Source organism: Callithrix jacchus, chromosome 7 (genome assembly GCF_049354715.1).
Source record: "Callithrix jacchus isolate 240 chromosome 7, calJac240_pri, whole genome shotgun sequence".
In the NCBI taxonomy this organism is placed as follows: Eukaryota; Metazoa; Chordata; class Mammalia; order Primates; family Cebidae; genus Callithrix; species Callithrix jacchus.
This window is the reverse complement of record NC_133508.1, coordinates 26,987,807-27,000,731: the sequence shown is the minus strand read 5'-3', so window position 1 is coordinate 27,000,731 and position 12,925 is coordinate 26,987,807. Positions and strand designations below refer to the sequence as shown.

The 12,925-nt window shown below is 35.6% G+C and overlaps 2 protein-coding genes across 7 annotated transcripts in view; one reads left to right on the top strand and one right to left on the bottom strand.

Moving 5' to 3' along the window:
- LOC103790987 (amyloid beta A4 precursor protein-binding family B member 1-interacting protein-like) overlaps positions 1-12,925 on the bottom strand; it is a 216,554-nt gene that overhangs the window by 59,861 nt on the left and 143,768 nt on the right. The gene's annotated exons all lie outside the window — the stretch shown is intronic.
- Positions 1-12,925, top strand: part of LOC128928269 (ankyrin repeat domain-containing protein 26-like) — a 60,837-nt gene that overhangs the window by 2,270 nt on the left and 45,642 nt on the right. The window contains 5 exon segments of the mRNA XM_078329673.1: positions 2,080-2,150; positions 6,494-6,669; positions 8,839-9,009; positions 11,504-11,537; positions 12,336-12,477. Of these exon segments, the coding sequence (XP_078185799.1) occupies positions 2,080-2,150; positions 6,494-6,669; positions 8,839-9,009; positions 11,504-11,537; positions 12,336-12,477 (594 nt within the window).

Sequence of the window (12,925 nt, the reverse complement as noted above, 5' to 3'; positions counted from 1 at the left end):
GTAATACCTTTTATAAAGTAATGAATAGAGTCTAATTCTCTAGGGACCCAGATATATACATTTATTCATTTAATAAAACTTCATTTTATATCGGGCACTGGTATTGTATATCCTAAATATTTTTAGAAACATTCCCTCAGTTTAGGCCTGCATTATCCTTGTTTGACAATATTGTCTTCTAATTCGTCTCCCTTTATTTATTCATATGCCCCTGAAGTTCATCCTCCCCACAGTATTTAGGGTGATCTGTCTCCAGTGCAGATAGGACCATGAGTCCCTCTTGAAAACACAAATATTCAAACATCTAGATTACATATAAGGCTATTATCATCTGACTTCTGCCTAACTCTCCATCTTTAGCCCTTTCCTCTTTCTGCCCTTTTCTCTGGGATTTCTCAGCTGCTGGTGATGCTCTCCTCTCCAGTGCTTGTATTTTAGACAAATACATATGGGATTTGAGGCTTCTTTCCCTCTGTCATTGCTGCCTTGCATGCTGTTACCCTTTCCTTCCCTCTACTCCCTTTAGTCTGGCTAACCTCACTTTTTAAGTCTCAACTCAGGCATGATCTCTAGAAAAGCCATCTTTGACGACTTTTATTTACATTCTTTTTTTTTTTTTTTTGTGATGGAGTCTCACTGGAGTGCAGTGGCATGATCTCAGCTTTCTGCAACTTCGGCCTCCCGGGTTCAAGCGATTCTCCTGACTCAGCCTCCTCAAGTAGCTGGGATCATAGGCACCCATCACCACACCCGGCTAATTTTTGTATTTATAGTTGACAGGGGTTTTGCCATGTTGGCTAGGCTGGTCTGGAACTCAAGTGATCCACCCATCTCAGCCTCCCAAAGTGCTGGGATTACAGACGTGAGCCGCCGTGACTTGTTCTTACTTACGTTCTTTAAACCCCAGTGCTTAGCACTTAGCAGGAACTCAATAAATAATTATTGATTAAAATAGATAGACTATTTATAAGATAACTTGAAAGATCGTCCCCTACAGTCTGGGAGCAAGGGCATAGACATATGGAGAAATAATTTACAGTTCAGGTGGAAAAGATACAGTACACAGATAAGGTAGAAGGCAGCCCCAAGGAAGGAGACACTGGTTTATCTGGGGAAAGATAGCTATAATCGAAGAAAACTTCACATAGCAGTCTGAGTGTTAAAAGATGAAAAGAAATTTGTCAAAATTTCAGATATAAGGAGCAGGATGTACAATGATAAAGATGTAAAAAGTAATAGTAATTTTGGAACTCATTAATAATGAACAACACTCTTTGTGCCTTGTTAAAAAGGTACTGTTGGCCAGGTGCAGTGGCTCATGCCTGTAATCCTGGCACTTTGGAAGGTCGAGGCGGGTAGATTGCCTGAGCTCAGGCGTTTGAGACCAGCAGGGCCAACATGGTGAAACCCTGACTCTCTTAAAATACAAAAGAAATTAGCTGGACGCGGTGGCGTGTGCCAGTAGTCACAGCTACTTAGGAGGCTGAGGCAGGCGAATTGCTTGAACCCAGGAGGTGGAGGTTGCAGTGAGCCCAGATTGCGCCACTGCACTCCAGCCTGGGCGACAGAGCAAGACTCTGTCTTTACATTAAAAAAAAAAAAAGGTACTGTTATAGAGAACATTCTACAGTGTTACTTTATGTATTTCCACTATGTCTTAAGATTTTGTTTTGTTTTTGACAGTTTAGCTCATTTATGTTGGGTGAATGAATTTGTGAGTAAACCTTTGTATGGCATTAACCTGGTATCATCTAGTGTTGCTTGTCTCCTCAAGTGTTTGTTGAAGTTTTGGATAATGGTTGAAGTTTTAATTAGATACTTCATTAAGTTGATAGTTAGAAGTATTTCTTACTGGGAAGTAAATGTTCCACTAAAGAACATTTACTGAATCTTTTTGTGATTGTGCCACTGCACTCCAGCTAGGGTGACAGAGTGAGACCCTGTCTCAAAAACAAATAGAAAAAAACCCTCTCAATTTATGAAATACAAATAAATGTTATTTTCTGTTTCTATAAAGACTATACCTTTTACCTAACTGCTCTAAGTAGTTCATTTAACTAAACATTTGGATGTTTTCAGCTGAACATGACTTAGAGGTAACATCAGAAGAAGAGCAAGAAAGGAAAGGAAGTGAAAATAACCAGTCACAGGTATTCAATTTTTATGAAAACTTCCGGTTTAATATGGTTTTCTTTGCCTTAATGATGTAACATAGTCCAAGTGAAATTGCCTTTTAGACTAGCTTTTTAGAGTCAGTAGATCATTATTTCATATTTAGTATTAAAAACATTTTGACTAGATAAATATTCTTAGAATGTGCAGTAAACTCTAGCTAAACTTTCGTTTTTGTTTTTGTTATAGTTACTCTTTACCCTTGAAATTGAAGCCAGAAATTTCCTGAGTATTGTTTCCTCTTTCATTTGTATAACTTCCTTATGTGATAAAGATGGTAGCATCAAATATTGAATCATATTATTAAGCAGTAGAAAATATGAACAATTTAACACTGATGGCCACTGAGTTGGATTCATTTTAAAGAGGAATCATTCCCAGTGGTTCAGGATTTACATTCTTTTTTATTTTTGAGATGGAGTTTCCCTCTTGTTGCCCAGGCTGGAGTGCGATGGCATGATCTCGGCTCACCACAACCTCCACCTCCCAGGTTCAAGCAATTCTCCTGCCTCAGCCTCCCAAGTAGCTGTGGTCACAGGCATGTGCCACCATGCTCAGCTAATTTTGTATTTTTAGTAGAGACGGGGTTTCTCCGTGTTGGTCAGGCTGGTCTTGAACTTCTGACCTCAGGTGATCTGCCCACCTCGGCCTCCCAAAGTGCTGGGATTACAGGCATGAGCCACCGTGCCCAGCCAGGATTTACATTCTTATATTGCTGGTCACTAATTCCAAGGTAAAAGATTTATTCTGCGTTTTGCTTTGTGGTCTCTGTTGACTTCAGCGCCTACATTCAGGGAAAGAATGGGGTTATAAAATCAACCCAGTTATTAAGAGAATCAGAATTAATTAATAACTGAATTAGTTCCTTTCAGAATGGGATCTTTCCATTGTTAGGATATAAACAATAACGATTATTTCCGTCTAGGAAATCAGTAAATACCACGGAATTTTTTAATCTACTATTAATGAACCTTATATAAGAACTGGACTTGAGCTGATAGTCAATTCAGATGTGTAACACCACATTATGGTATATAATTTCAATTAAAATGTAAGAATTTGCTTTTTGTTCTGATTGGTGTTTACTTTGGCTCCTAATAACTTAAAGTTTCCCTGCTCTCCAGTTAGAAATCTTTAGAAAAAGTACTTAAATATACTGTAGGGGCTCAGTATTTGAGGTATGATAAGGTAAAGTCTTTTTAAGTCAGGATGCCTTTATAATACTACAACTCATCTGCTAATTTATTTTCAGTAGATTTAACACATAATTAATTAAGTTTAATCCAAAGGAACAGTGATAAAGTTAACTTTGCTGGTTCATGTTTTTCTCCTAATTTAGGCTAAGGCAAATTAGTTTTTACTTCTTATTTACAGTTCAGTGATTTGGGAGTAACTAAACATAGATGAAGTTTAACAGTTTGGTTTTAATTATTTCCTAATTTTTCTTTGTTTATACTTGATTACTTAAGGATAAAGTTATTTTAAAAACATGCACCCTGACAGAAAAGACATCTGAAAAACAAAACAAGCAAATTAATCTTCCACTTTCACAATGTCTGCAAAAAATGTCTCAAGAACCAGAACTGAATAAGGAGTGTGATAGAGAGGATATATCTATATTCAGGACTTCCTTGTGTGCAAAATGAAGAAATATCGACCAAACGAGGCAAATTAGAGTGGAAAAATAATTTAAAACTCATCACAAATGAGTTAAAGCAGAGCTGTGGTGAAACTTGTGAAAAATACAAAATTACTGCTTGTCCTGGGAGAGAGCCACTGCATGATAGCTCTAAAGGAGGTGCAGATTTTAAGGAACTACCCTCTTCTTTGACAAATAATATACTTGATTGTGATGAGAAAGATTCTACTGTCTCTGTGGTATTCCACGCATTGCCCGAACCAAAAGAACCCAGTCTTGAAAATGTCTTTCCATCTCCTTCATGCTCTGGGTCCCCAGAATACGCTTGCCAGTCATCTTCCAATCCTTATTTAAATGAAAATAAATTAGTCCGAGGAAATAACAAACCAGACACTGAGCATGTTTTTAACACAAATGAGAATTTTTATAATGATACAGAAAATAAAAAAGTAAGGAACCCACAAGTAGTTACAGGTGAAATGAAAGAAGAGTTTGATATGCAAATGACAAAAAATATGAACCAAAATGCCACTAATTGGAAATTAGACATTGGACATGTGCCTTGGTCTAGTGATCCAAAAAGACCTTTTGATTTGATCTGCTCCAAAGAAATGAAGCATATGATTCAAATAAAAAGGCATAGTATTTCTGCTGGTACAGATGCTTACAAGGAAACAAAATCAATACAGAACTTGTTCCAGAAGCTGCTATATAATAATTGCAGTGCTAATAACTATCAAAGCATGGAACCTGAATTAGAAAATGTGAGGTCTTCTCCACCACGTAGTGGCAGAACATCAAAAGTATCTCTAAAAGAAGAATTACAGCAAGATATTCAAAGGTTTAAAAATGAGATAGCCGTGTTAAAAGTAGAGTTCCGGGCTTTGGAGAAAGAAAAAGTTCAACTTCAAAAAGAGGTAGAGGTTTGCTTGCTGCTACTCTTTGTTTTTTCTCTGTCAATTATCTGATCCATTCTGATTTTCTGCTTATGAAGAGCTCATGTATAAAATGGCGTTACCTAAATAGGTAATCGTGTGTAGAAATAATTATTTCTGCTAAGTAACAGGAGTTAAGGAAAACATTCTCACAATCATTGTTCCTTAATCAACCTAAGAAGTCTATCAGTCTTCCAAGTCGCATATGGACTGGGAAAACGAATTTAGCCATATACCATGTTACCTTGTGAACCAGGATAAGTGTAAAGGAAATTGCTTTGTGAAAGGTAATAAGTGCCAGGGATTTTTTTCCCTGTTGACCTAAAGATGAATCTTTTATTTAAACAACATGGCAATACAGTGGGAAAGAAGCAGTGACTGAGAAGAGATGTAAAAATGTATCTAGCCTTGAGTGTTATAACAAATATTCCCAGCCAAAGGAACCTATTTAATGTGCTTTCATGTGTGCAAGTTTTATCTTTTTGACTCAAACTATTGGAACTTAGAATTCCATTATGATCACTTTAAAGATTTTTGGCAACAAATACATATACTTTCACCTATTTTTAAAATCATCGGTCAAATATATGTATTGAATCAGACCTTTGCATGAGGTTGTTTAATAAAGTATGGTAAGTTTGGGGATATGTACCATATAAGTAGCATAAATCCTTGGCCAGAGATTTAGTATTTAACTCCAAAGTAGAAAGCTGAGTTCTGTACATTGAGTCTTAAAGATAAACAATAATCTGCAGATAATCTTCTTTAGAAGTAAAAGTAGATGAGGCCTCCCACACTATGCATTAAATTACCTCCCTGCTATGGCATTAAATTACTTTGCCAGTGTCATACGTTTAATTCATCTGATTAAATTTGATGAATTTATCTGATAATTTATCTGATTCAGCATTATGGAGTTATAGCATCTCTTTTGGTGCCATAAAATGCTAGATAATGCCACTTTAGGAGCTCTGGATGGATCATTTAATCTATCTTGTTTTACTCTCATTATCAGTAGATAATGGGGCTAATGTAGATAATTAATACTTATACTGTATGTTCTCCAGCTATAAAATTGTATGATTATTGAATGTGAAATTTGGAAAGCATCTCATTTCCCAGAATTCCACACCAGCAACTCAGCAGTTTCACTCTGTTTTTTATGTTGTGGCAAACTTTAGTTTCTGTATTTCACTGAGCACCTTCACTTTGTTGATATCCCAGGATCCAAATGAAAAAAGAATTATAAAGGACATTGGGGAAAACAACAGCTTAGGGCAGAAAGCAGAAAGATTGCTTTCTTTTCCTGGAGCAGTGTTACATCCTCTAAATCTGGCTGTGTGGTATAAAATCAAGGTGGTAAAGGAAGAAGAAGATGCATCTTGTATCTTTGTCTTTTTTCTCTGTTCCTACCAGTAAAATGGGGTGAAAATTCATAGTAGTAGATAGTGAAGATTGGATGGGAATAAAAGCACAAAATTAAGAAGAGCCCTCGAAATTTTGGAAAATTCTGTTTCACTCAAACAGAACTGAAGCAGAATTTATAAAAATTTCATGGATAAAATTATGATAATTATAGCTTTTAATTGTATAACATAGATACAATGATCCAATTAAAGTAAGCAGAAAATGTTTTTATTGGCTAAAGTCACCACAGTTAAACTGAGTCAAATGATAAACTCAATGAAAACAAATTCTCTATTTAATAAAGTAATAGCAGTTCTTTAGTATCAAACTTTCATTAAAGGTTGAAGAAGAAAGGAAAAAACACAGAAAAAATGAAACGGAAGTATCAGCAAACATATATGATAGTGCTACTGATGATGAAGATGTTGATGATGATGTTGGATTAATTCAAGAAAGAAGGAGTGGAAAAACTGATCATCAACAATTTCCTAGGAAGGAAAATAAAGAGTATGTTAGGTAAGCCAATAGCATATTTAACAGCAGACAGTTGTTCCTGTGCTATAAAACGAATTCGAATTTGGACTAATATTCATGATTAATAAATTTTATACTTTTACCATGCAAGGGATATGCAATCATGTCTTGTAATTAGAAAAATGCAAATTAACAAACAATGAGATACTTGTTTTTTGAATTTTATTGATATTTTATTTAAAAAATAATACCCAGTGATGGCAAATGTGAGAAAAAGGGCATTGTCATACACTGTTGGTAAATGAAATTGGTAAATCCTTTTTGAAGGGTAATTTAGTATATATCAAAATTTCAAATATTCCCTATCTTTAACCTAAGAGCTTCACTTCTGGAACTAGATTCTGCAGGAAAATATGGCTTACATAAAAACACACACACACACAAGTTAAGGACATTTATTATATATTATGGATAATATACAGTAAGCCTATGTATAATATGTACATAACATGTTAAAAATAAATACTATATGTAAAGAATATTTATATAAGCATGTTACATATATACATATGTATCTTAAGGATATTTATTAGAGTGTCCCTAATGTTGGACTCTCAAATTAATCTGAATATTGCCAAGGGATTGCACAGAGGGATCTGTAGTCCATGTAAACGTTTCAGTATATTGAGTGTCTTTAGGGGCTCATGCTCAACTCTTAACATAACACAGTGGGAAATTTGAGTCTCTGTAAATTATGTAGGTGTATGATAGTGATATCCTTGTGCATGTTTTTACCCTATAAAAAAGTAGTCATGCCTGGGTGCAGTGGCTTATGCCTGTAATCCCAGCACTTTGTGAGGCTGAGGCAGGTGGATCACTTGAGGTCAGAGTTCCAGACACATAGGCAGGAGAATCACCTGAACCCTGGTGGTGGAGGTTGCAGTGAGCTGAGATTGTGCCACTGCACTCCAAACTGGGTGACAGGGTGACACTTCATCTCCAAAAAAAAAAAAAAAAATCATAATTTTTCTTCTGGTAAATCCAACTTTTTATATTAGGATTAGATACTAGGCTAAAAGTCTGTAACAGTTACCAATTCTTTTCCTTTTTTTTGAGATGGAGTTTCACTCTTGTCGCTCAGACCAGAATGCAGTGGCGCAATCTCAGCTCACTGCAACCTTTATCTCCCAGGCTCAAGTGAATCTCCTGCCTCAGCCTCCCAAGCGGCTGGGATTACAGGCCTGCACTACTATACCAGGCTAATTTTTTTGTATTTTTAGTAGTGATGGGATTTCACCATCTTGGCCAGGCTGGTCTTGAGCTCCTGACCTCGAGATCCACCCGCCTTGGCCTCCCAAAGTGCCTGGATCACAGGCGTGAGCCACCGTGCCAGCGCATTGTTTTATTTTCAAACAAAATCATAAGTAATCAGAATATAGCTATTTTGGAACTGCATGTAATGGCATATAGGATATTCTAAAAGTAAGGTTTTTTCCCCCCTACTCAGGATATTTTCCTGATTTCTTCTTTCATGTTACATGTGCCTCATGCTATTTTAAAAACTTCATTTAAAAAAAAAACCACTTTGTTTAAGTGATACATTATGATATTTAAAAACAAAGCCAAAGATTAGCCTAAATCTAATTGCTACTTCCATGTCTGAAGGTCATTGCTTGTAGGCAGTGAGCTCCAGCCTTTTACTGTAGCATTCAAGTTTAGTGTAGCATTCATCTTTTCTTTTCAAGTTCCTGGGAAACATCTAGACGCCATATGCCTAATCTATGCTCACCTTCTATTCTCTAAGTAGAATGGTTTTCTCCCACTTTTTTGTCTTGTGAACTCTTCGTTTATTTTGCCTTTTCTGTTTTAACGCTGTCCTTGTGCTTAGATATAACTTTTTATATATCAACTCTTACACAACGCATTTCATCATAATGGTATTATAAAACTGTGGTTTTTGAAGTGAGGAATATACATTTCCTCTTATATTGCTGATAATTCATAAGTTTTTTGAATTAATGAGTGAATTGAGGTGGGGCAAATGTTGGAATTTTATAAACTTTTTTTTATTCTTTGTCAGAATTATTAGAAAACATTTGCTTTTTAGTGGATTTTTAATTTTTATTTTTTTTCCCTTAACTCTTTCTGCATTTTGTTTCTTTTTTTCTCTTTTCTTATATAACTGTCATTTCCCATGGATTTTTTTTAAAGCAGTGGTCCTGCCTTGCAAATGAAGGAAGTAAAGAGAATTGAAAAAGGAAAACCTACCTCAAAAGAATCTGTGAATTCACTGGTGTTTGAGAAGGCCAGCTTACTAACTGGTGGCCTGCTACAAGTGGATGATGACAGCAGTTTAAGTGAAATAGATGAGGATGAAGGAAGGTAAAATCTATAATTTCTTGATTTCTCTATGGAGGAAAAATAAAACACAAGCAAAATAAAATATTTTTCTATAGAGGAAGGTTAGCAGTCATTTTTTTTCTGAAAATAGAATAGTGTAGTCTCTCAAAGCCAGAGAATACTCTACTATATCCAGACTGCTGAAAGATTAAGAAGAGGATGAGTGACTTTGATAAGGAGCAGTTTCAATAAATGGTCACCATGGAGCCCTGACTGTCGTGGATGAGCATAGACAGCATTTGAAAGAACTTGGATGGAAAGGCAATAGGTAAACGGGTGGTAACTGAAGAAGAATGTGGGATTCAAGGGAGTCTTCTTTCTTTTTTATTTTAAAATGGAAACTTTTAGAGTATATTTATATGCTTTTGGGAGTAAGCCAGTAGCAAAGGAAATGCTTATGAAATTTAGTTTTGTTTGCATGTCTAAGCATTGGAAAGCTTGATCCATTATCTTTTAAAGATTTATAATAAACTAATTGTCCTTAGAACGTCTGTTTATGTCGTTTTTCACTACAAGGTTCATTTAGAACTCTTTCAGAAATGGAATATTCTAATATAATTGAATGTGTCGATGATGTAAAAAAACTCTATGAATTTAAAAAAATTATCTAATTATAAACATACAAACATGTAGGCTATACTGAATTGAATTTAAATATTTCTTGATGATTGAAGATATCAGAGTGCTTTTGACAGTAGCATCATGAACAGCTATGATTTTCTAAGACTAAAAGATCAGGTTTATTAACTTAATAGTTGTTTAGATTCTGGGGAGAAGGGTAGGATTTTGTTTATGTACTGTAGAAAATTAAACTATTGACAACCTATCACAGACTATTACCTTTAGATTTTAAAGTTCTAAAATATTAAAAACCATGTTGCCTTATGCCAATAATGTCATTGACATGTATTGTATGCTCAATAAAGATTTTTTTTTTTTTTTTAGTTAGTCTTGCTCTGTTTCCCAGGCTAGAATGCAGTGATGTGATTTCAGCTCACAGCAACCTTCATCTCCCAGGTTCAAGCAACTTTCATGCCTTAGCCTCCCGAGTAGCTGGGACTACAGGTGCATGCCACCATACCTGGCTATTTTTTGTATTTGTAGAGACAGGGTTTTGCCATGTTGGCCAGGCTGGTCTTGAACTCCTGACCTCAAATGATCTGCCCAACTCAGCCTTCCAAAGTGCTAGGATTACAGGCGTGAGCCACGACACCCAGCCTCAATAATAATTTTTGAATGCATGAATCGAGTTGAGTAGATGAATGAATGAATGTTGAAGAATTTCTTTAGAAAAAATAAATGTTTAGCTTATTGAAAGTAGGTTTCCAACTTGGCTAGATATAAGATCTTTTTATTTATTTATTTATTAATTTTTGAGACAGAGTTTTGCTTTTGTTGACCAGGCTGGAGTACAGTGGCACGATATCTGCTCACCGCAAGCTCCACTTCCTGGGTTCAAGTGATTCTCCTGCTGCAGCCTCCCGAATAGCTGGGATTACAGGCATGTGCCACCACTTCTGGCTAATTTTGTATTTTTAGTAGAGGTGGGGTTTCTCCATGTTGATTAGGCTTGTCTCAAACTCCCGACCTCAGGTGATCTGCCCATCTCAGCCTCCCAAATTGCTGGGATTACAGGCATGAACCACCACCCCCGGCAGGTCTTTTTATTTTAAAAAATATTTGTAAGATTCAGAAATTACTATTTATAATTATTGCCAAAAATAGAATGATAATATAGATTCATCTGCTGTCATATCACTTAAAAATACTTGAAACTAAACATTACTTTCACAGCACAGCAAAATATGTTTTGGAGCTAGAATGGTTGGGTTTGAATTTTGGGTCTGCTACTGACCAGCTATAAGTGGTTGGAGCCAGTTACTTGGCTTTTCTGTGCCTAGTTTCTTCTTTTATAAAATACTTAATATGTTGTCAACCTCACAGAATTCTTAGGAGAATTAAAATGAGTTTAACATATGTACAGTGCTTAGAATAATGCATAGTACCTGCATTGTGAGTCCTGAAAAAATCTAACTAATATCATCATTCAAAAAGGGTTCTCCTCATGTAAGGATGTTAAGTGATAATATTCCAAATAGGTTTTAGTGCCAGTAAAAACTTGTTTTTGTTGAAAAGGACAGTAGCAAAGAATGCTGGTATGTATCTGTTGAATAATGCAAGTAACACTATGTTTTCCTTTTGCTTTGACTGTCAGAAAGCTTGATCTAAATTTGTTATGATATTATTAGTGTATTTTTCTTGTCCCTTACTGTTATTCTTTCTGTTTATAGTTTAATACCTCTTGTAGAAAGTTATTATGTTTTAAATTACCCGTAAAAAAGATTCTTGTTAACTTTATGAATAGGGTAAATAAATTATAAATGCAGAGATTTTATTAAAAAAAATAGTTTTAGATATTCCTTGTATTTTACATATTTACTATTTGCCTGAAAGGTATTTTTTTTTTTCTTTTTAGGCCTACTAAGAAGACATCTAATGAAAAGAACAAGGTACTGTAAAAAATAAATTATCAAAATCATTGTTTAAAAAAACATGTTATAAAAGATAAAGTGGGCAGGGCATAGTGCTCACACCTATAATCCCAGCAGTTTGGAAGCTAAAGCAGGAGGATTGCTGCCCAGGAGTTTGAGACCAGCTTAGGTGACATGGTGGGAGCCCTGTATCTACAAAAATTAAGAAAAAATTACCAGGCGTGATGAGTGCACCTATAGTCCCAGCTACCTGGGAGGCTGAGGTGAGAGGATTGCTTGAGCCCAGGTGTTTGAAGCTGCAGTGAGCTGTGATCATGCCACTGTACTCCAGCCTGGATGATAGAGCAAGACCTGATCTCACAAAAAGAAAAAGAAAGAAAGAAAAAAGAAATGATAAAAAACCAGATAATCTTTTGTTGTAAAGACATACTTAAAAAAAGTGATTAAGAAGCACTAGCCATTGATAAAAAATACCTTTTTTGTTTTTTTGAGATGGATTCTCAGGCTGAAGTACAGGTGCCTATCACCACTGGCTAATTTTTTTGTATTTTTAGTAGAGACAGGGTTTCACATATTGGTCAGGCTGGTCTCAAACTTCTGCCCTCAGGTGATCCGTCTGCCTCGGCCTCCCAAAGTGTTGGGATTACAGGCGTGAGCCACTGTACCCGGCTTAAGGATATCTATCCTTTTAACAAAAATTAGTTCTTTTAAGAAATACCTGTGTTTTTGCTCATATAGAAAGATGGATAATTACCCCTTCTGTATATGCTATAAATATTTTGGGGACATTTTGAAACAGTGTTATTTATTTCATAGGTCAAAAACCACATGCAGTCTATAGATGATGATGTTGACTTAACTCAGTCATCTGAAACAGCCTCGGAGGATTGTGAACTGCCCCACTCTAATTACAAGAATTTTATGTTGCTTATTGAACAACTTGGAATGGAGTGTAAAGGTGGGACCATTGCATAAATTTACGGCCTTTTTATGTATCCCATTGTAATGTATGTACCCTTTGCATGCATTATGTTATGCTTAGTATAATGTATGTAATAAAGTGTAATGTATGCACACTTAGCATATATTATGCTATGCTTAGCACACTTAGCATGGCACCCTTTACCTTAGAGTGCCGATGTGTTTTAGGGATGTTGATCTAACAAATATGCTTTATGTTAAAATAGGATGAGAACAACTGAATATTGTACACTCTTAGCCAAAGACCTAGGAAAATTCCTCTGTACTTTTCCAGTCTGTTTGTTGACTCTGCTTCTCACCCAAGGTCAGGCTACCATTGTCTCCCCACTGGAATACTACAATAAGCTTATAGCTGTTTTCCCTGCTACTCTACCTCCTGAAACTATGTCTACTCTGTAACCGTAATTATAAATTTCTAAAAATTC